At 47.1% G+C, this 24238-nt stretch overlaps 1 protein-coding gene across 3 annotated transcripts in view; it reads left to right on the top strand.

Moving 5' to 3' along the window:
* Window positions 1-24238, top strand: part of cacna2d2a (calcium channel, voltage-dependent, alpha 2/delta subunit 2a) — a 254816-nt gene that overhangs the window by 48186 nt on the left and 182392 nt on the right. For all 3 annotated transcript variants that reach the window (XM_031824825.1, XM_031824824.1, XM_020482984.2), the window contains exon 3: window positions 6007-6123. In XM_031824825.1, the coding sequence (XP_031680685.1) occupies window positions 6007-6123 (117 nt within the window). The remainder of the gene's footprint in view (window positions 1-6006; window positions 6124-24238) is intronic.

The raw sequence follows: 24238 nt of genomic DNA, 5'->3' as shown, positions 1-24238 counted from the left end.
AACAGTAGTTTCATCTTCTAACAGGGGCAGGCAACAGACAGGTCGAGGCAGGCAGGGGTCAGAAAACCAGAGGTCGGGTAACAGTACCGGACCTCAGCCAGAGCTCAGGGTCGGGTCAGGCGGAGATCGGTAACCCAGAGGGGGGCAGAGGTACAGGTCGGCAGGCTCGGGGTCGGGTCAGGCGGAGATCGGTAACCCAGAGGGGGGCAGAGGTACAGGTCGGCAGGCTCGGGGTCGGGTCAGGCGGAGATCGGTAACCCAGAGGGGGGCAGAGGTACAGGTCGGCAGGCTCGGGGTCGGGACAAGCAAAGATCAAAAACTGGGAGGGCAAGAAAATAAAAAAAGAAGAAAAAATAAAAAGCAGGCGCTGAACCACTAAACGCTGGTTGACTCGAACAAACAAGACGAACTGGCAACAGACAAACAGAGAACACAGGTATAAGTACACAGGAGATAATGGGGAAGATGGGTAACACCTGGAGGGAGTTGGACACCAGCACAAAGACAGGTGAAACAGATCAGGGCGTGACAGATGGGTCCCATTATGTCTGGTGAAAACCAAACACTTTTAGGTTCTAGATAAGACAATCTGTGCAGTTATAATGAATATATCTCATGAAAAAGAAGAGAATAAAATACAAAAGCTGGAAGGATATTGATGCAGGTTGACCTTATTCACTTTTTTGTTTGTTAATGTTCTGAAGCACGTCTCCAAACTATCTGAGTGTTAAGACTGTGTCTGTAATAGCGGCTGTACGATTCCCATGAATCTCAGTGAGGAAGAGAGAGGCCCACAGAGCACCGCCGCACATTAAGGGAATTCATATTGATTTAAAAACAAATTTGACATGGTTTTTAAAATCGACTTGGAAAATGCATCACTTAAAAAGAGCCAGGGGTTTGCAGTCTGTCAATGGAGCAGAGCAAACTTCACTCTTGCTTTCTGCTTTAATAAGATTCCGCTAATGGCTTCTACCACCTTGAGAAAAGCCCTCCTCTCAAATGGCGTGTCTGTGCGTGCACACACGCACGTGCTCACCTGATTATTGGTCTGTGGCTGTGAGGGTTGCCTCATCTTGCACTGGGGCTAATTACTTGTGGGGTCTATGTGTGCGAGCGTGTGTGCGAGCGAGCGTGCGTATGTGTGTGTCAGTGCATTGGTGAGTTACACAGTGCAGGCTAATGACTTCTCCTGGGTGGGTATTTGAAGCACGGGAACAGAAACAAACTAGGGAATAGAAACACCCGTCTGTTTTAAAACTTCATAAAGGAGAAAAAACCTGTGTCTGTATTTGAAGTACCAGTCAAAAGTTCAGACGCCTACTTATTCAAAGGTTTTTCTTGATTTTTTACTATGTTCTACATTGTAGAATAATAGTGAAGACATCAACACTATCAAATAACACCTATGGAATCATGTAGTAACAAAAAAAAGTGTTAAACAAATCCAAATAGATTGCAGATTTTATATTCGGTATTCTGTCAACCAGCTTAATGAGGAATGCTTTTCCAACAGTCTTGAAGGAGTTCCCACATATACTGAGCACTTGTTGGCAGCTTTTCCTTCACCCTGCTGTCCTTCAACTCATCCCAAACCATCTCAATTGGGTTGAGATCGGGTGATTTGTGGAGGCCAGGTCATCTGATGCAACACTTCATCCCTCTCCTTCTTGGTCAAATAGCCCTTACACAGCCTGGAGGTATGTTGGTTCATTGTCCTTATAAAAAACAAATGATAGTCCCACTAATCAGATAGGATGGCGTATCGCTGCAGATTCCTGTGGTAGCCATGCTGGTTTAGTGTGCCTTGAATTCTAAATAAATCACAGACAGTGTCACCAGCAAAGCACCCCCACACCATTGCACCTCTTCCTCCATGCTTCATGATGGGAACCACAAATGCAGAGATCATCCGTTCACCTACTCTGCATCTCACAAAGACACAGCGGTTGGAATCAAAAATCTCAAATTTGGACTCATCAGACCAAAGGACAGATTTCCACCTGTCTAATGTCCATTGGTCATGTTTCTTGGCCCAATCAAGTCTCTTCTTCTTATTGGTGTCCTTTATTGGTGGTTTCTTTGCAGCAATTTGACCATGAAAACCTGCCAAAGTTCCCACCATTTCTCCTTTACCCAAATCCAGATAGCTGATGTTCTGAAAGAGCTGCAAAATCCGGACCCCTACAAATCAGCCGGGCTAGACAATCTGGACCCTCTCTTTCTAAAATTATCTGCCGAAATTGTTGCAACCCCTATTACTAGCCTGTTCAACCTCTCTTTCGTATCATCTGAGATTCCCAAAGATTGGAAAGCTGCCGTGGTCATCCCCCTCTTCAAAGGGGGTGACACTCTAGACCCAAACTGCTACAGGACTATATCTATCCTACCCTGTCTTTCTAAGGTCTTCGAAAGCCAAGTTAACAAACAGATTACTAAACATTTCGAATCCCACCATACCTTCTCCGCTATGCAATCTGGTTTCAGAACTGGTCATGGGTGCACCTCAGCCACGCTCAAGGTTCTAAACGACATCATAACCGCCATCGATAAGAGACGTTACTGTGCAGCCGTATTCATCGACCTGGTCAAGGCTTTCGACTCTGTCAATCACAACATTCTTATTGGCAGACTCGACAGCCTTGGTTTCTTAAATGATTGCCTCGCCTGGTTTACCAACTACTTATCTGATATAGTTCAGTGTGTCAAATCGGAGTGCCTGTTGTCCGGGGTTCAATTCTCAGCCCAACCCTCTTTTCTGTATACATCAATGATGTCGCTCTTGCTGCTGGTGATTCTCTGATCCACCTCTACACAGACGACACCATTCTGTATACTTCTGGCTCCTCCTTGAACACTGTGTTAACTAACCTCCAGACGAGCTTCAATGCCATACAACTCTCCTTCCGTGGCCTCCAACTGCTCTTAAACGCAAGGAAAACGAAATGCATGCTGTTCAATCGATCACTGCCCGCACCTGCTCGCCCGTCCAGCATCACTACTCTGGACGGCTCTGACTTAGAATACGTGGACAACTACAAATACCTGGGTGTCTGGTTAGACTGTAAACTCTCCTTCCAGACTCACATTAAGCATCTCCAATCCAAAATTAAATCTAGAATCGGCTTCCTATATCGCAACAAAGCATCCTTCACTCAGGCTGCCAAACACACCCTCGTAAAAATGACCATCCTACCGATCCTCGACTTCGGTGATGTCATCTATAAAATAGCCTCCAACACTCTACTCAACAAACTGGATGCAGTCTATCACAGTGCCATCCGTTTTGTCACCAAAGCCCCATACACTACCCACCATTGCGACCTGTACGCTCTTGTTGGTTGGCCCTCGCTTCATACTCGTCGCCAAACCCACTGGCTACAGGTTATCTACAAGTCTCTGCTCGGTAAAGCCCTGCTTTATCTCAGCTCACTGGTCACCATAGCAGCATCCACTCGTAGCACGCGTTCCAGCAGGCATATCTCACTGGTCACCCCCAAAGCCAATTCCTCCTTTGGTCATCTTTCCTTCCAGTTCTCTGCTGCCCATGACTGTAACGAATTGCAAAAATCTCTGAAGCTGGAGACTCACATCTCCCTCACTAGCTTTAAGCACCAGCTTTCAGAGCAGGTTACAGATCACTGCACCTGTACATAGCCCATCTGTAAACAGCCCATCTATCTACCTACCTCATCCCCATACTGGTATTTATTTATTTTGCTCCTTTGCACCCCAGTATCTCTACCTGCACATTCATCTTCTGCCGATCTACTACTCCAGTGTTTAATTACTATATTGTACTATATGGCCTATTTATTTCCTTAACTTACCTCATTTGCACTTTTTGTTTTCTTTTGTTCTACTGTATTATTGACTGTATGTTTTGTTTATTCCATGTGTAACTCTGTGTTGTATGTGTCGAATTGCTATGCTTTATCTTGGCCAGGTCGCAGTTGCAAATGAGAACTTGTTCTCAACTAGCCTACCTGGTTAAATAAAGGTGAAAAAAAAATAATAATAAAATATTTATAAAAATGAATGCCTGATTCACGCAGTCTCCTCTGAACAATTGATGTTGAGATGTGTCTGTTACTTGAACTCTGTGAAGCACTTATTTGGGCTGAGGTGCTGGTAACTCTAATGAACTCTGATTCTTCCTTTCCCGTTGCGGTCCTCATGAGAGCCAGGTTCATCATAGGCATGATGGTTTTTGCGATTGTACTTTAAGAAACTTTCAAAGTTCTTTACATTTTCCATATTAACTGACCTTCATGTCTTAAAGTAATTCTGGACTGTCATTTCTCTTTGCTTATTTGAGCTGTTCTTGCCATAATATGGACTTAGTCTTTTACCAAATAGGGCTGTCTTCTGTATACCGCCCCTACAACACAACTGATTGGCTCCAACGCATTAATAAGGAAAGTAAGGACATTCCATAAATTAACTTTTAACAAGGCACACCTGTTAATTTAAATGCATTCCAGGTGACTACCTCATGAATCTGGTTGAGAGAATGCCAATAGTGTGCAAAGCTGTCATCAATGCAAAGGGTGGCTACTTTGAAGAATCTCAAGTATAAAATATATTTAGATTTGTTTCAAACTTCTTTGGTTACTACATGATTCCATATGTGTTATTTCCTAGTTTCGATGTCTTCACTATTACTCTACAATGTAGAAAATAGTACAAATAAAGAAAAACCCTTGAATGAGCAGTATGTTCAGATCTTCCTTGGGAAAGAGCTCGTCTGACCTCAATGGGACTTTCTGGTTAAATCCAGGTTCAATACAAAATCTCCTTGACCATAAAATGGCTGCCTTTGTAACCTAACAGTAATCTATCAGGGGACAGACACAAGACCACTATAGGTAATCTAGCTAAAGTGTTTAGTTGGCATGGCCGGTGCCTGTTCTTGGCTCATCTCCATGAGGGCCAGGGGAGGGAGAGGAGACTGCTACTGGCTGGCTCTCTGCCCACCCACCTTTTAGCCTGACAAAGATAGATCATTTTTCTCTTCTAATCACTGCACGCCAAACACGTAAATCTCACCGGAAAAATAGCTCATGTCAGCGATAGATCTATATTACCCCGTCCACCCCTTTTCAGGAAGTAACAGAGGAAGTAAATCAGGCTTATGTGCTTGTGTTTCACTTTGATTAATGCACCAATCAAGAGAGTGGATGTAAAGCACATTCCCACACATTGCCTTGAAGGAGGCAATGGGGCTGCTCCATAATACATATACATGTACTGTACACAGCCTAATCACAGCCTAATCACATAACAGGTACATGAAACGTGTTCACAAAATAGTCCCTACTACAAACCCGCCAACGCATAGCGAGGGTGGTTTTGCGGTGTGAGTGTGTGCCTTGTTGACGAACAGTGCAGTGTCTTATAGGGCAATCAGGCTCAAGGGACCACAGAGCCTGTTTTGTCTGTCTGCCTGCCAGAGCCCCGACCCAGGACTGCTGCTGAGGACGGCTGAGTCAGGTGAAACAGAAGATTCTGGGAGAGGAGGATAATCTTCCCAAGTGCATTTTCTTTGGAATCCTACATCCCCATAGCCTATAGGGTAGCACTGCTTTTGGCCAGAGCCCATGAGGTTGTACACAGCCTCACTGTGTAGCCAAACATCTGTCATGATTCTGGCTTCTGGTTGGCTGTCTGTACCCTGGTCACAAGCCTCCGTCTTTGTCTCTCCCTATTGTATTTGTCATCCCTTTCCACTAATGGATCGTGGATATTTAGCTTGTGTTTGTAGTTAGTGGCTGGCTTGATATTACCCCAGAAACCTCAGCTGGTTACACTGTTCGATAAAGGACAGTTCTGTCCTATTAGCTACAGTAAATGTCCTGCCAAGTATGTACTATGTTGAAAATGGACAGCATAGCAATGGCCAGTGTTTTCGTGTCACGTTCAAAATAAACATGGGCTCCTATGACCCAGTTCATCAACTGACAGCCATTTTGAACTGACCTTTGACTCCTGTGTTCCCTTTTGTAGATTTACAATGAGAAGAAGAGCCAGTTTGACATCAAGAGGAACAATCCCAAGGACCTGGTGGAGAGGGTGGCACGAGACATCGCCAAGCTGCTCACTAGCAAGAGGAGAGCCCTGGAGGTAAGATGATGCTCCTGCCGCACCTGACAGAGAGGAGACATTCCGGGAGGGGGGGGGGGGGGGGGGGGGGAATAGTTATTTCCATATAGGAACATGCTGGAGGGGTTAGTTTCATATCTTCTTAAAGGGTTTGAGGGTTTACGAAGGGAACGAAATGCCCTTGAAGATAGTTGTGCTATTCTAGTGACTGAAGGGAAAGATCCAGAGAGGAGTGGGGAGTGTTTTAGAGGTGACCGTTGAGGGGAGACAATTATTTCCATCAAATGCCCTCTGACTGGTTTGTTTCATGCACCCTGTGCCGAGTCTCAACCCCCCCCCCCCCCACCCCCCACCCTCCAAGAGAGAGCAGAGAGAAAATATTCCAAATCATGATATATTCACTGTTTGAACTGATCCCGAAAAATGTGATTTGTAAAAGATTCTGCTTTATTAGGCAGTCTAACAAAGCAGTTCATTGCTTGTTTGGCTCAAACCGCCTGCGCATTCACATGTGCAGGACACTGTGAAAGCGCCATTATACCTAACCAGATCTGCGTTTGATGATCAGAGTTTTGTATCCATTATATTAGAGCTTTGTTGGTGCGTTTTCTGTAATGTTGTTGGCGAATGTCCTCTGAAGGGAATTAGAGGTTAGAGTTCACGAACATTTGCACGCTGCATGTTCACACATTGAGGGTAAACACACACACACACACACACACACACACACACACACACACACACACACACACACACACACACACACAGTGCAGAGATGCACACATAGAGCTCTAAAACCTACAGGAAGAGTGGAGCCACAGAGCCATACTGCTCTGAGAGGGGATGAGAGAGAGAGAGAGAGAGAGAGAGAGAGAGAGAGAGAGAGAGAGAGAGAGAGAGAGATGTCTTTATTCTTTTGGAACGTCTGTGAGTGTAATGTTTACTGTTCATTTTGATTGTTTATTTCACTTTTGTTTATTATCTACTTCACTTGCCTTGGCAATGTTAACATGTGTTTCCCATGCCAATAAAGTCCTTAAACTGAACTGAAATTGAATTGAATTGAATTGAGAGAGAGTGTATGAGAGAGAGAGAGAGGGAGAGGGAGTGCAGGGCGTTGTGGTGGAGGAAGGTAGACTACTCCTCTCTCCTTCTGTCTGTGCTGCCCTCAAAGGTGCCCTCAAGGCAAAAGTGCTGCTGTTTTCACCAGCCAAGCCTCTTGAATGGACAGTTGAGGATAGATTTGAACAACACGGTGTCTTACAGGAGAAGGCACAGTAACCCCGAGCATCACAGCACAGCCTCTTAAAGGGACAGGCAGCATGGATAATTCTGTAGCACGGACCCTTAAAGAGGAAAGGTACTGTATCACAACGTGCCCTGTGGTCATGCCGTGCGTGGGAATGAAATTGGACTGGCACTGACCTTCCGGCCCGTTTTGGCAGGGGTGCCCTGTGAGCTCAGTGTAGTGCAGTGCCCACGCCTCTCCCCTCCCTGTGCCTGTGTGCCCATTGTGCCCTTCGTTCCCATCCCCCTGTTGGCCTAACCTCCTGGACCACACTGTCACCTCACATCCCATCTCCACTGCTCACTCAGGAGGGAGCAGAGCAAACGAGGTGAAAAAAAGAAGGGATGGAATGAGAATGTCCACCCGAGGCTCAGGAAAAACCAGCGAAATGATGTTCAGAAATTCATAGATTTAAAAATGAGCAACAAGGCAGAGAGAGATGGAGGGTGAGAGAGAGAGGAGAGAGAGCGAGGCAGAGGGAAAGAAATGGAGGGAAAGTGTGAGATGGAGTAAGAAAGATATGGAGAAAGAGAGAGATGGTTGGAGAGAAAGAGCAAGAGAGAAAGGGAAAACATTTGAGGAGCAAAAGGAAAAGAAAAAGAGCAGGAGTAAGGAGAGGAAGGAGAGAACAGAGGAAGGAGAGAACAGAGAGAGGAGAGAACAGAGGGAGGAGAGAACAGAGGGAGAGAACAGAGGAAGGAGAGAACAGAGAGAGAGGAGAGAACAGAGAGAGAGGAGAGAACAGAGAGAGGAGAGAACAGAGAGAGGAGAGAACAGAGGGAGGAGAGAACAGAGGAAGGAGAGAACAGAGGAAGGAGAGAACAGAGGGAGGAGAGAACAGAGGGAGAGAACAGAGGGAGAGAACAGAGGGAGGAGAGAACAGAGGGAGGAGAGAACAGAGGGAGGTGAGAACAGAGGGAGGAGAGAACAGAGGGAGGAGAGAACAGAGGAAGGAGAGAACAGAGGAAGGAGAGAACAGAGGGAGGAGAGAACAGAGGGAGGAGGGAACAGAGGAAGGAGAGAACAGAGGGAGGAGAGAACAGAGGGAGGAGAGAACAGAGGGAGGAGAGAACAGAGGGAGGAGAGAACAGAGGAAGGAGAGAACAGAGGGAGAAGAGAACAGAGGGAGGAGAGAACAGAGGGAGGAGAGAACAGAGGGAGGAGAGAACAGAGGAAGGAGAGAACAGAGGGAGGAGAGAACAGAGGGAGGAGAGAACAGAGGGAGGAGGGAACAGAGGAAGGAGAGAACAGAGGAAGGAGAGAACAGAGAAAGGAGAGGAGAACAGAGAGAGGAGAGAACAGAGAGAGGAGAGAACAGAGAGAGGAGAGAACAGAGGAGGAGAGAACAGAGGGAGGAGAGAACAGAGGGAGGAGAGAAACAGAGGGAGGAGAGAACAGAGGGAGGAGGAGAACAGAGGGAGGAGAGAACAGACAGAGGAGGAGAGAACAGAGGGAGAGAGAACAGAGGAGGAGAGACAGAGGGAGGAGAGAACAGAGGGAGGAGAGAACAGAGGGAGGAGAGAACAGAGGGAGGAGAGAACAGAGGAGGAGAGAACAGAGGGAGGAGAACAGAGGGAGGAGAGAACAGAGGGAGGAGAGAACAGAGGAAGGAGAGAACAGAGGAAGGAGAGAACAGAGGAAGGAGAGAACAGAGGAAGGAGAGAACAGAGGGAGGAGAGAACAGAGGAAGGAGAGAACAGAGGAAGGAAGGAGAGAACAGAGGAAGGAAGGAGAGAACAGAGGAAGGAGAGAACAGAGGAAGGAGAGAACAGAGGAAGGAGAGAACAGAGGAAGGAGAGAACAGAGGAAGGAGAGAACAGAGGAAGGAAGGAGAGAACAGAGGAGGAGAGAACAGAGGAAGGAAGGAGAGAACAGAGGAAGGAAGGAGAGAACAGAGGAAGGAAGGAGAGAACAGAGGAAGGAAGGAGAGAACAGAGGAAGGAAGGAGAGAACAGAGGAAGGAGAGAACAGAGGAAGGAGAGAACAGAAGGAGGAGAGAACAGAGGAAGGAGAGAACAGAGGGAGGAGGGAACAGAGGGAGGAGGGAACAGAGGAAGGAGAGAACAGAGGAAGGAGAGAACAGAGGGAGGAGAGAACAGAGGAAGGAGAGAACAGAGGGAGGAGAGAACAGAGGGAGGAGAGAACAGAGGGAGGAGAGAACAGAGGGAGGAGAGAACAGAGGGAGGAGAGAACAGAGGGAGGAGAGAACAGAGGGAGGAGAGAACAGAGGAAGGAGAGAATAGAGGAAGGAGGGAACAGAGGAAGGAGAGAACAGAGGAAGGAGAGAACAGAGGAAGGAAGGAGAGAACAGAGGAAGGAAGGAGAGAACAGAGGAAGGAGGAGAGAACAGAGGAAGGAAGGAGAGAACAGAGGGAGGAGAGAACAGAGGGAGGAGAGAACAGAGGAAGGAGAGAACAGAGGAAGGAGAGAACAGAGGGAGGAGAGAACAGAGGAAGGAGTCAACAGAGGAAGGAGAGAACAGAGGAAGGAAGGAGAGAACAGAGGAAGGAAGGAGAGAACAGAGGAAGGAAGGAGAGAACAGAGGAAGGAAGGAGAGAACAGAGGGAGGAGAGAACAGAGGGAGGAGAGAACAGAGGGAGGAGAGAACAGAGGGAGGAGAGAACAGAGGAAGGAAGGAGAGAACAGAGGGAGGAAGGAGAGAACAGAGGAAGGAAGGAGAGAACAGAGGAAGGGAGGAGAGAACAGAAGGAGGAGAGAACAGAAGGAGGAGAGAACAGAGGGAGGAGAGAACAGAGGAAGGAGAGAAAAGAGAGAGGAGAGAACAGAGGGAGGAGAGAACAGAGGAAGGAGAGAACAGAGGAAGGAGAGAACAGAGGAAGGAGAGAACAGAGGGAGGAGAGAACAGAGGGAGGAGAGAACAGAGGGAGGAGAGAACAGAGGAAGGAGAGAAAAGAGGGAGGAGAGAACAGGAGGAGAGAACAGAGGAAGGAGAGAACAGAGGGAGAGAGAACAGAGGGAGGAGAGAACAGAGGAAGGAGAGAAAACAGAGAGGAGAGAACAGAGGGAGGAGAGAACAGAGGAAGGAGAGAACAGAGGGAGGAGAGAACAGAGGGAGGAGAGAACAGAGGAAGGAGAGAACAGAGGGAGGAGAGAACAGAGGAAGGAGAGAACAGAGGGAGGAGAGAACAGAGGGAGGAGAGAACAGAGGAAGGAGAGAAAAGAGAGAGAGAACAGAGGAAGGAGAGAACAGAGGGAGGAGACAACAGAGGAAGGAGAGAACAGAGGAAGGAGAGAACAGAGGGAGGAGAGAACAGAGGAAGGAGAGAACAGAGGAAGGAGAGACCAGAGGAAGGAGAGAACAGAGGAAGGAGAGAACAGGAGGAGAGAACAGGAGGAGAGAACAGAGGGAGGAGAGAACAGAGGGGGGGAGAACAGAGGGAGGAGAGAACAGAGGAAGGAGAGAACAGGAGGAAAGAACAGAGGGAGGAGCGAACAGAGGCAGGAGAGAACAGAGGGAGGAGAGAACAGAGGAAGGAGAGAACAGGAGGAGAGAACAGAGGGAGGAGAGAACAGAGGGAGGAGAGAACAGAGGGAGGGGAGAACAGAGCGAGGAAAGCACAGAGGGAGGAAAGAACAGAGGGAGGAGAGAACAGGAGGAGAGAACATAGGAAGGAGAGAACAGAGGGAGAGAGAACAGAGGGAGAGAGAACAGAGGGAGAGAGAACAGAGGGAGGAGAGAACAGAGGGAGGAGAGAACAGAGGGAGGAGAGAACAGAGGGAGGAGAGAACAGAGGGAGGAGAGAAAAGAGAGAGGAGAGAACAGAGGGAGGAGAGAACAGGAGGAGAGAACAGAGGAAGGAGAGAACAGAGGAAGGAGAGAACAGTGGGAGGAGGGAACAGAGGAAGGAGAGAAAAGAGGGAGGAGAGAACAGAGGGAGAGAGAACAGAGGAAGGATAGAACAGAGGAAGGAGAGAACAGAGGGAGGAGAGAACAGAGGGAGGAGAGAACAGAGGGAGGAGAGAACAGAGGGAGAGAGAACAGAGGGAGGAGAGAACAGAGGAAGGAGAGAACAGAGGAAGGAGAGAAAAGAGAGAGGAGAGAACAGTGGGAGGAGGGAACAGAGGAAGGAGAGAAAAGAGGGAGGAGAGAACAGAGGGAGAGAGAACAGAGGAAGGATAGAACAGAGGAAGGAGAGAACAGAGGGAGGAGAGAACAGAGGGAGGAGAGAACAGAGGGAGAGAGAACAGAGGGAGGAGAGAACAGAGGAAGGAGAGAACAGAGGAAGGAGAGAAAAGAGAGAGGAGAGAACAGAGGGAGGAGAGAACAGGAGGAGAGAACAGAGGAAGGAGAGAACAGTGGGAGGAGGGAACAGAGGAAGGAGAGAAAAGAGGGAGGAGAGAGAACAGAGGAAGGAGAGAACAGAGGGAGGAGAGAACAGAGGGAGGAGAGAACAGAGGGAGGAGAGAACAGAGGGAGGAGAGAACAGAGGGAGGAGAGAACAGAGGGAGGAGAGAACAGAGGAAGGAGAGAACAGGAGGAGAGAACAGAGGAAGGAGAGAAAAGAGGGAGGAGGAGAACAGAGGAAGGAGAGAACAGGAGGAGAGAACATAGGAAGGAGAGAAAAGAGGGAGGAGAGAACAGAGGAAGGAGAGAACAGAGGAAGGAGAGAAAAGAGAGAGGAGAGAACAGAGGGAGGAGAGAACAGAGGAAGGAGAGAACAGGAGGAGAGAACAGAGGAAGGAGAGAACAGAGGGAGGAGGGAACAGAGGAAGGAGAGAAAAGAGGGAGGAGAGAACAGAGGGAGAGAGAACAGAGGAAGGATAGAACAGAGGAAGGATAGAACAGGAGGAGAGAACAGAGGAAGGAGAGAACAGGAGGAGAGAACAGAGGAAGGAGAGGAGAACAGAGGGAGGAGAGAACAGAGGAAGGAGAGAACAGAGGAAGGAGAGAAAAGAGGGAGGAGAGAACAGAGGGAGGAGAGAACAGAGGGAGGAGAGAACAGAGGGAGGAGAGAACAGAGGGAGGAGAGAACAGAGGGAGGAGAGAACAGGGAGGAGAGAACAGGAGGAGAGAACAGGAGGAGAGAACAGAGGAAGGAGAGAACAGAGGAAGGAGAGACCAGAGGAAGGAGAGAACAGAGGAAGGAGAGAACAGAGGGAGGAGAGAACAGAGGGGGGGGGGAGAACAGAGGGAGGAAAGAACAGAGGGAGGAGAGAACAGAGGGAGGAGAGAACAGAGGGAGGAGAGAACAGAGGGAGGAGAGAACAGAGGAAGGAGAGAACAGAGTAAGGAGAGAACAGAGGAAGGAGAGAAAGAGAGCAGAGAACAGAGGAAGGAGAGAACAGGAGGAGAGAACAGAGGGAGGAGAGAACAGAGGAAGGAGAGAACAGAGGGAGGAGAGAACAGAGGGAGGAGAGAACAGAGGGAGGAGAGAACAGAGGGAGGAGAGAACAGAGGAAGGATAGAAGGGAGTCATTTTCTGGTCATTTAAGAACAAGGCTCATAAAACTACATGGAAAACATTTAATCTATTTAATTTCACAGAATGATAAATTATTGCGCTAAACAGAAAATGTATGACATTAGCTGAATCAATTCTGAATCAACTCCACTAGGGATTCATACAGTTGAAGTCGGAAGTTTACATACACCTTAGCCAACTACATTTAACCTCAGTTTTTCACAATTCCTGACATTTAATCCTAGTAAAAAAAGTAGAGAGAATGATCTATTTCAGCTTTTATTTCTTTCATCACATTCCCAGTGGGTCAGAAGTTTACATACACTCAATTAGTATTTGGTAGCATTGCCTTTAAATTGTTTAACTTGGGTCAAACGTTTCGGGAAGCCTTCCAGAAGCTTCCCACAATAAGTTGGGTGAATTTTGTCCCATTCCTCCTGACAGAGCTGGTGTAACTGAGTCAGGTTTGTAGGCCTACTTGCTCGCACACACTTTTTCAGCTCTGCCCACAAATTTTCTATGGGATTGAGGTCAGGGCTTTGTGATGGCCACTCCAATACCTTGACTTTGTTGTCCTTAAGCCATTTTGCCAAAACTTTGGAAGTATACTTGGGGTCATTGTCCATTTGGAAGACCCATTTGCGGCCAAGGTTTAACTTCCTGACTGATGTCTTGAGAGTTTGCTTCAATATATCCATATAATTCTCCTTCCTTGTGATGCCATCTATTTTGTGAAATGCACCAGTCCCTCCTGCAGCAAAGCACCCCCACAACATGATGCTGCCACCCCCGTGCTTCACGGTTGGGATGGTGTTCTTCGGCTTGCAAGCCACCCCCTTTTTCCTCCAAACATAACGATGGTCATTATGGCCAAACAGTTTTATTTTTGTTTCATCAGACCAGAGGACATTTCTCCAAAAAGTATGATCTTTGTCCCCATGTGCAGTTGCAAACCGTAGTCTGGCTTTTTTATAGTGGTTTTGCAGCAGTGGCTTCTTCCTTGCTGAGCGGCCTGTCAGGTTATGTTATTTTTTTAATGAGGTCTTGGCTGATTTATTTAGATTTTCCCATGATGTCAAGCAAAGAGACACTGAGTTTGAAGGTAGGCTGTGAAATACATCCACAGGTACACCTCCAATTGACTCAAATGACTCAGAAGCTTCTAAAGCCATGACATAATTTTCTGGACTTTTCCAAGCTGTGTAAAGGCACAGTCAACTTAGTGTATGTAAACTTCTGACCCACTGGAATTGTGATACAGTGAATTATAAGTGAAATAATCTGTCTGTAAACAATTGTTGCAAAAATGACTTGTGTCATGCACAAAGTAGATGTCCTAACCGACTTGCCAAAACGGTATTTTGTTAACAAGAAATTTGTGGAGTGGTTGAAAAATGAGTTTTAATGACTCCAACCTAAGTGTATGTAAACTTCCGACTTCAACTGTATATAGTGTGAAGTGGAACCAGACTCCTTACATGCTGTCGTGTGTGTGTCCCTGTGCGCCACCAGACGCGATCAGGATACGCAGGTTGGAAAAAATAGGAAACCCTCACACTGCTCTTGATAGTATCACTGCTCTTTAATAAGATGTACGTGTCGGCCTCAAGGCCTTCATCAGCTCTGACAAAGGCCTCGAGGTCGATATGTAAAGCTTATTAAAGAGCAGTGATCCTATCAAGAGCAGTGTGAGGGTTTCTTATTTTTCCTCATCTTCTTCAACTCTTACCACCTGCAGAAAAGGACACGTCGGTTGAAATATCAAAACAATCTCTGAACCAACTATATTAATTTGGGGACAGGTCGAAATGCATTTAGCTAGCTAGCTTGCTGTCGCTGGCTAATTTGTCCTGGGGTATAAACATCTTACCTGAAATGTACAAGGTCCTTTTTTTTCTTGTATCTTTGTAGAATTTGGACCCATTTTGAGTCACACCAACTCATGTGTTCTCTGCTCCCACAATTAATCCACAGATCAAAAGGGGAAACCTAGTTAGTTTCTAGTAATCTCTCCTCCTTCAGGCTTCTTCTGTGGACTTTATATGGCGGTTGGCAAACAACTTTAAGGTGCATTACCACCACCAACTGGACTGGAGTGTGGACCTCAGGTCATCTTTCAATCACCCACGTGGGTATTTGCTCCTAAAAACCAATGAGGAGATGGGAGAAGCGGGACTTGCAGCTCGTCAAGTGTCAGAAAAAATAGAACCGCTTGTATTTTAGCGCCAGGCTACGCAGATGTTCGTTGACGTGCGAGAGCAGTTTGGGTGAGATGATGGAATAACGCGTGGTGCTGCTTTTCATGCCGGAGAATTTCTACTTCCTCCTTCCTAGTTATTTACTCCCATGAAAGTGGCGAGAGTATGTTTATTCCACTGAGGAACAAATGCAAAGTGACTCTAAATGCTTCGTTCCAAACTACTGGGAATGGAAACAAACTCATAATACACTTCAGGCTCTCTCATATACAGTCATGTGAAATTGTGTCCCGTCTAAATGCCTCGTCCCACTGGACTCCGATGTCAACTCAATGTCCATTCCACATTGGTTTAATGTAATTTCATTGAAATGACGTGGCATTTGCGATGTTGATTCAACCAGTGTGTGCCCAGTGGGATGCTCTGAAACAACTGTGTTGTGGTCCGTCCGTCTGGCTCCTCTCTTCCCTCTTCTTCTCACTCTCATGTTGCTGTCAGCGTTCGGCATTAAATCAGCCATGTCCAAAGTAAGATATTAAGTTGTGTTGTCAAGCAACACAATGAGTCACTCTTCCCGTATTAGCCATGAGTTTTAACGAGCTGGCCCGGCAGTGCCAGGAGCTACTCCAGAATGATACAGTACACTAATGAACTAAACCCTGGTCTGAACTCTGTACGCATTATTCCGTTACATGAAAGGGGGCCTCAGCAACCAACATCCTGTGGAATAGAGGAGCACGAGAGAGAGAGAGAGGGATATCTTAGTGGCTGAGACTCAGATATGCTTGTGTGTTTATGGGTAATGGTACTCTCCTGCACGTTTGTGTGTGTGTGTGTTTCGCAAGTGTGCGTGTGTCTGCGACAAGTGTGCGTGTGTCTGCGACAAGTGTGCGTGTGTCTGCGACAAGTGTGTTATCTGAGCGGCAAGGCACACAGCTAGCTGTACAAGAGGCGGTGGTTTGACAGCCTTTTAACAGCTAGCATGAAAGAGAACAGAGCTCCCCATGTAACCTGTCGTGGGTATAAAACGCCAGGCAGAAGGGATTCCTGTTAGAGTGATCTGGGTCTGCCTCTCTCTTCCCGGGCTTCTTTGATCGCATCTCCTCTTCCCTCCGCTCTGTGTCAAGGCAGCGGCTGGATGTTCAGTTGGGCCTCTGTGTCCCTGTGAACCAGGCCGGGTGGATGTTTCTGAACATCCACCAGGCTGTCAATCAAGGCCTGTATGCCGAGGAGGCGGCATTATAAGGATGTCAATCAGGGACTGCTGGTTGGGGATTCGTCAAAGCACAATGAGAAGTGCCTAGAGCAACATGGTGTTACGGTCGCGTTGCAGTGAGAGGGAGCTGCAGCAAACAGAGCCGCTGTGAAAGCCGGTCCGGGGATTTTTCACAGAAGGGCCTGTTGGAATAGAAGAAGGGACCGAGGTTGATTTGATCCAGTTCTACACGTCTCTGTACATCTCCACTATAACGAGTTATAGTCGGTCAACGGGTGGATGCCTCTAGGCTGTTTTGTTTTATACACGTATCACTTTTGCTGGGTATTTCTTGTCATGGTCGCAGGGCTTAAACCTTTCTTTCCACCAGACAGACATGGATGAGTAAGAACTAACTAAGCTCCATGACAACAAGTAGGACAGATATCAAGCCACTGGGGGACAAAAATCGAATGAAATTGTATTGTTCACGTGCGCCCGAATAGAACAGGTGTAGACTTTACAGTGGAATACTTTCTTAGGAGGCCATTCCCAACGGTACAGAGTTGTAAAAGTAAGACAAATATGTGCGGGGGAAAAAAGTAAATAGTAACACTTTTACCTTTATATGACTATTTAGTACTTTTCCATCAGTGTATACAAGGAGTACTAGTACCGAGTCAATGTGTAGGGGTATGAGGAAGTTGAGGTAATACAGTATGTACATGTAGGTAGGGATTAAAGTGACTAGGCAATCAGGATATACACTACATGACCAAACAAATGTGAACACCTGCTCGTCGAACATCTCATTCCAAAATCATGGGCATTAATATTGAGTTGGTCCCCCCCTTTGCTGCTATAACAGCCTCCACTCCTCTGGGAAGGCTTTCCACTACATTGCTGTGGGGACTTGCTTCCATTCAGCCACAAGAGCATTAGTGAGGTCAGGCACTGATGTTGGGCGATTAGGCCTGACTTGTAGTCTGCATTCCAATTCATCTCAAAGGTGTTCGATGGGGTTGAGATCAGGACTCTGTGCAGGCCAGTCAAGTTTTTCCACACTGATCACGACAAACCATGTATGTATGGACCTCGCTTTGTTCACAGGGTCATTGTCATGCTGAAACAGGAAAGGGCCTTCCCCAAACTGTTGCAAGTTGGAAGCACAGAATTGTCTAGAATGTCATTGTATGCTGTAGCGTTAATATTTCCCTTCACTGGAACTAAGGGACCTAGCCCGATCCATGAAGAACTGCCCCAGACCAATATTCCTACCCCAACAAACTTTACATTTGGCACTATGCATTGGGAGAGGTAGCGTTCTCCTGGCATCCGCCAGGTGTCAGTGTAGTATGTGTGAGTGTGTGTTGGAGTGTCAGTGTAGTATGTGTGAGTGTGTGTTGGAGTGTCAGTGTAGTATGTGTGAGTGTGTGTTGGAGTGTGAGTGTAGTATGTGTGAGTGTGTGTTGGAGTGTGAGTGTAGTATGTGTGAGTGTGTGTTGGAGTGTCAGTGTAGTATGTGTGAGTGTGGGGGCAGAGTCTAGTGAGTGTGTGTTGGAGTGTCAGTGTAGTATGTGTGAGTGTGGGGGCAGAGTCTAGTGAGTGTGCGTTGGAGTGTCAGTGTAGTATGTGTGACTGTGGGGGCAGAGTCTAGTGAGTGTGTGTTGGAGTGTCAGTGTAGTATGTGTGACTGTGGGGGCAGAGTCTAGTGAGTGTGTGTTGGAGTGTCAGTGTAGTATGTGTGAGTGTGGGGGCAGAGTCTAGTGAGTGTGTGTTGGAGTGTCAGTGTAGTATGTGTGAGTGTGGGGGCAGAGTCTAGTGAGTGTGTGTTGGAGTGTCAGTGTAGTATGTGTGAGTGTGGGGGCAGAGTCTAGTGAGTGTGTGTTGGAGTGTCAGTGTAGTATGTGTGACTGTGGGGGCAGAGTCTAGTGAGTGTGTGTTGGAGTGTCAGTGTAGTATGTGTGACTGTGGGGGCAGAGTCTAGTGAGTGTGTGTTGGAGTGTCAGTGTAGTATGTGTGACTGTGGGGGCAGAGTCTAGTGAGTGTGTGTTGGAGTGTCAGTGTAGTATGTGTGAGTGTGGGGGCAGAGTCTAGTGAGTGTGTGTTGGAGTGTCAGTGTAGTATGTGTGACTGTGGGGGCAGAGTCTAGTGAGTGTGTGTTGGAGTGTCAGTGTAGTATGTGTGACTGTGGGGGCAGAGTCTAGTGAGTGTGTGTTGGAGTGTCAGTGTAGTATGTGTGACTGTGGGGGCAGAGTCTAGTGAGTGTGTGTTGGAGTGTCAGTGTAGTATGTGTGACTGTGGGGGCAGAGTCTAGTGAGTGTGTGTTGGAGTGTCAGTGTAGTATGTGTGAGTGTGGGGGCAGAGTCTAGTGAGTGTGTGTTGGAGTGTCAGTGTAGTATGTGTGAGTGTGGGGGCAGAGTCTAGTGAGTGTGTGTTGGAGTGTCAGTGTAGTATGTGTGACTGTGGGGGCAGAGTCTAGTGAGTGTGTGTTGGAGTGTCAGTGTAGTATGTGTGAGTGTGGGGGCAGAGTCTAGTGAGTGTGTGTTGGAGTGTCAGTGTAGTATGTGTGAGTGTGGGGGCAGAGTCTAGTGAGTGTGTGTTGGAGTGTCAGTGTAGTATGTGTGACTGTGGGGGCAGAGTCTAGTGAGTGTGTGTTGGAGTGTCAGTGTAGTATGTGTGACTGTGGGGGCAGAGTCTAGTGAGTGTGTGTTGGAGTGTCAGTGTAGTATGTGTGACTGTGGGGGCAGAGTCTAGTGAGTGTGTGTTGGAGTGTCAGTGTAGTATGTGTGACTGTGGGGGCAGAGTCTAGTGAGTGTGTGTTGGAGTGTCAGTGTAGTATGTGTGAGTGTGGGGGCAGAGTCTAGTGAGTGTGTGTTGGAGTGTCAGTGTAGTATGTGTGAGTGTGGGGGCAGAGTCTAGTGAGTGTGTGTTGGAGTGTCAGTGTAGTATGTGTGACTGTGGGGGCAGAGTCTAGTGAGTGTGTGTTGGAGTGTCAGTGTAGTATGTGTGAGTGTGGGGGCAGAGTCTAGTGAGTGTGTGTTGGAGTGTCAGTGTAGTATGTGTGACTGTGGGGGCAGAGTCTAGTGAGTGTGTGTTGGAGTGTCAGTGTAGTATGTGTGACTGTGGGGGCAGAGTCTAGTGAGTGTGTGTTGGAGTGTCAGTGTAGTATGTGTGAGTGTGGGGGCAGAGTCTAGTGAGTGTGTGTTGGAGTGTCAGTGTAGTATGTGTGAGTGTGGGGGCAGAGTCTAGTGAGTGTGTGTTGGAGTGTCAGTGTAGTATGTGTGAGTGTGGGGGCAGAGTCTAGTGAGTGTGTGTTGGAGTGTCAGTGTAGTATGTGTGAGTGTGGGGGCAGAGTCTAGTGAGTGTGTGTTGGAGTGTCAGTGTAGTATGTGTGACTGTGGGGGCAGAGTCTAGTGAGTGTGTGTTGGAGTGTCAGTGTAGTATGTGTGAGTGTGGGGGCAGAGTCTAGTGAGTGTGTGTTGGAGTGTCAGTGTAGTATGTGTGACTGTGGGGGCAGAGTCTAGTGAGTGTGTGTTGGAGTGTCAGTGTAGTATGTGTGACTGTGGGGGCAGAGTCTAGTGAGTGTGTGTTGGAGTGTCAGTGTAGTATGTGTGACTGTGGGGGCAGAGTCTAGTGAGTGTGTGTTGGAGTGTCAGTGTAGTATGTGTGACTGTGGGGGCAGAGTCTAGTGAGTGTGTGTTGGAGTGTCAGTGTAGTATGTGTGACTGTGGGGGCAGAGTCTAGTGAGTGTGTGTTGGAGTGTCAGTGTAGTATGTGTGAGTGTGGGGGCAGAGTCTAGTGAGTGTGTGTTGGAGTGTCAGTGTAGTATGTGTGAGTGTGGGGGCAGAGTCTAGTGAGTGTGTGTTGGAGTGTCAGTGTAGTATGTGTGACTGTGGGGGCAGAGTCTAGTGAGTGTGTGTTGGAGTGTCAGTGTAGTATGTGTGAGTGTGGGGGCAGAGTCTAGTGAGTGTGTGTTGGAGTGTCAGTGTAGTATGTGTGAGTGTGGGGGCAGAGTCTAGTGAGTGTGTGTTGGAGTGTCAGTGTAGTATGTGTGACTGTGGGGGCAGAGTCTAGTGAGTGTGTGTTGGAGTGTCAGTGTAGTATGTGTGACTGTGGGGGCAGAGTCTAGTGAGTGTGTGTTGGAGTGTCAGTGTAGTATGTGTGACTGTGGGGGCAGAGTCTAGTGAGTGTGTGTTGGAGTGTCAGTGTAGTATGTGTGACTGTGGGGGCAGAGTCTAGTGAGTGTGTGTTGGAGTGTCAGTGTAGTATGTGTGAGTGTGGGGGCAGAGTCTAGTGAGTGTGTGTTGGAGTGTCAGTGTAGTATGTGTGAGTGTGGGGGCAGAGTCTAGTGAGTGTGTGTTGGAGTGTCAGTGTAGTATGTGTGACTGTGGGGGCAGAGTCTAGTGAGTGTGTGTTGGAGTGTCAGTGTAGTATGTGTGAGTGTGGGGGCAGAGTCTAGTGAGTGTGTGTTGGAGTGTCAGTGTAGTATGTGTGACTGTGGGGGCAGAGTCTAGTGAGTGTGTGTTGGAGTGTCAGTGTAGTATGTGTGACTGTGGGGGCAGAGTCTAGTGAGTGTGTGTTGGAGTGTCAGTGTAGTATGTGTGAGTGTGGGGGCAGAGTCTAGTGAGTGTGTGTTGGAGTGTCAGTGTAGTATGTGTGAGTGTGGGGGCAGAGTCTAGTGAGTGTGTGTTGGAGTGTCAGTGTAGTATGTGTGAGTGTGGGGGCAGAGTCTAGTGAGTGTGTGTTGGAGTGTCAGTGTAGTATGTGTGAGTGTGGGGGCAGAGTCTAGTGAGTGTGTGTTGGAGTGTCAGTGTAGTATGTGTGACTGTGGGGGCAGAGTCTAGTGAGTGTGTGTTGGAGTGTCAGTGTAGTATGTGTGAGTGTGGGGGCAGAGTCTAGTGAGTGTGTGTTGGAGTGTCAGTGTAGTATGTGTGACTGTGGGGGCAGAGTCTAGTGAGTGTGTGTTGGAGTGTCAGTGTAGTATGTGTGACTGTGGGGGCAGAGTCTAGTGAGTGTGTGTTGGAGTGTCAGTGTAGTATGTGTGACTGTGGGGGCAGAGTCTAGTGAGTGTGTGTTGGAGTGTCAGTGTAGTATGTGTGACTGTGGGGGCAGAGTCTAGTGAGTGTGCATAGAGCCGGTGCAAGGGAGTCAGTGCAGAACAATTAAGATAAATGAATAAATAATAAAAGGGTCGATGTAAATAGCCCAGGTGTCTTTGACTAACTGTTCAGCAGTCTTATAGCTTCGGGGTAGAAGCTGTTCGGGTGCCTTTTGGTTCCTGACTTGGTGCTGTAGCAGAGAGAACAATCAATGACTTGGGTGACTGGAGTCTTTGACAATTTTCAGGGCCTTCCTCTGACACCGCCTGGTATAGAGGTCCTGGATGGCACGGAGTCCGGCCCCAGTGATATACTGGGCGGTACGCACTACCCTCTATAGCGCGTTGGTTGAATGAACATTGTTTCCATGTTGATACAACACGTGAGGATGTTGTATTAACGTAGAGAACTGCTTGGATTTTCAAAACGTCATCAACGTAACGGCATTTGGTCTTTTTTCTCACCCAATTTTTCCCCTAAATCCAATGACTTGGCGACTTTTTTTGTGGATTTCACTTTGAATTCACGTTAGTTGATAACTCAACCAAATGTAAATCAAAACTAGGCGTTGAACTGACTTCAGTTCAACTTTGACCTGATTTCTACAGCCAGGTGATGCTGATGGAGAATTGAATGTTGTGTTGTTGAAAGTTCAAAGGGCAGGGTCAGAAGGTCTATATGGAGGATGATTAATCATGTTTAATTATAGGGCGTTGTATTAGGATAGAAGACCAAATCAGGTGGAGCAGTTTTATGAAAGCGTCAAGGTGCGTGGGTGGGTGGGTAGTAACGAGGGTGTGTGGTTGTGGGTAGTGTGACGAGAAGGGTTTAATGGCGGGAACCGGCTTACCGAGATTTATAGGCATTTACCGGACAAACCCACTCCCCTTTTCCCTGGATAAATAATTACGAGAAATTGGTCAATTATAATAAATGATTTCTCTGAACAGCGTGACGTCAAATGGAACTTTTCAAGGATACGTCTAAATCTGTCTTCATACGGCCTTGCCTGCTCTGCTATCAATAATCAACGCTCAGGGTGTGTGTGTGTGTGTGTGTGTGTGTGTGTGCTTTGTTGTAGCCTACCGTATTTGCTTACACAAAGTCGGCATTAATTAAAAACTCACATATTTGTTATGCTAAAACGGGACCTTCAAATGCAGTTAATACAGTATCAAAATTGGCTTTTGAGCTACCGGCAATCCTACCTGCTTTTATTAGTAGAAAAAATGTTGTATGTAGAATGTTATCCTACATTTGTTTTCTGTCTTGAATAAAAGTAATAATGGAAAATAATAGTAGACTGGTCAGATGGAAGACACTCTTCAGTAAAAGGCACTTAAAGGACTCTCAGACCATGAGAAACAGGATTATCTGTTCTGATAAAACCAAGATTGAACTCTTTAGTCTGAATGCCAAGTGTCACGTCCGGAGGAAACCTGGCACTATACCTACAGTGAAGCATGGTGGTGGCAGCATCATGCTGTGGGGATGTTTTTCAGTGGCCAGGACTGGGAGACTTGTCAGGATCGAGGGAAAGATAAACAGCGCAACTTACCTCTGATGAAAACCTGCTCCAGAGCACTCAAGACCTCAGACTGGGCGAAGGTTCACCTTCCAACAGGATAATAACCCTAAGCACACAGCCAAGACAACGCAGGAGTGGCTTCGGGACATGTCTCTGAATGTCCTTGAGGGGCCCAGCCAGAGCCCGGACTTGAAGCATGATCGAATATCTCTGGAGAGACCTGAAAATGTGAAGCGATTCTCCCCATCCAACCTGACAGAGCTTGAGAGGATCTGCAGAGAAGAATGGGAGAAAGTCCCCAAATACAGGTGTGCCAAGCTTGTAGCGTCATACCCAAGAAGACTCAAGGCTGTAATCGCTGCCAAACGTGCTTCAACAAAATACTGAGTAAAGTGTCTGAATACTTATGTAAATGTAATATATTTATTTTTAATACATTAGTAAATATTTCCAAAAACCTGTTCTTGCTTTATGGGGGTATTATGTGTAGATTGATGAGGAAAAAAACTATTGAATACATTTTTGAATAAGTCTGTAACGTAACAAAATGTGTGAAAAGTCAAGGGGTCTGAAAATTTTCTGAATGCAATATACAGTGCCTTGCGAAAGTATTCGCCCCCCCTTGAACTTTGCGACCTTTTGCCACAGTTCAGGCTTGCTTTTACACCAAACATAACGTTTTGCATTGTTGCCAAAAAGTTCAATTTTGGTTTCATCTGACCAGAGCACCTTCTTCCACATGTTTGGTGTGTCTCCCAGGTGGCTTGTGGCAAACTTTAAATGACACTTTTTATGGATATCTTTAAGAAATGGCTTTCTTCTTGCCACTCTTCCATAAAGGCCAGATTTGTGCAATATACGACTGATTGTTGTCCTATGGACAGAGTCTCCCACCTCAGCTGTAGATCTCTGCAGTTCATCCAGAGTGATCATGGGCCTCTTGGCTGCATCTCTGATCAGTCTTCTCCTTGTATGAGCTGAAAGTTTAGAGGGACAGCCAGGTCTTGGTAGATTTGCAGTGGTCTGATACTCCTTCCATTTCAATATTATCGCTTGCACAGTGCTCCTTGGGATGTTTAAAGCTTGGGAAATCTTTTTGTATCCAAATCCGGCTTTAAACTTCTTCACAACAGTATCTGGGACCTGACTGGTGTGTTCCTTGTTCTTCATGATGCTCTCTGCGCTTTTAACGGACCTCTGAGACTATCACAGTGCAGGTGCATTTATACGGAGACTTGATTACACACAGGTGGATTGTATTTATCATCATTAGTCATTTAGGTCAACATTGGATCATTCAGAGATCCTCACTGAACTTCTGGAGAGAGTTTGCTGCACTGAAAGTAAAGGGGCTGAATAATTTTGCACGCCCAATTTTTCAGTTTTTGATTTGTTAAAAAAA

The sequence above is a fragment of the Oncorhynchus kisutch genome, linkage group LG5 (assembly GCF_002021735.2).
Source record: "Oncorhynchus kisutch isolate 150728-3 linkage group LG5, Okis_V2, whole genome shotgun sequence".
Taxonomy (NCBI): Eukaryota; Metazoa; Chordata; class Actinopteri; order Salmoniformes; family Salmonidae; genus Oncorhynchus; species Oncorhynchus kisutch.
Note: the sequence above shows the minus strand (reverse complement) of the source record. Positions and strands in the feature narration are given on the sequence as shown.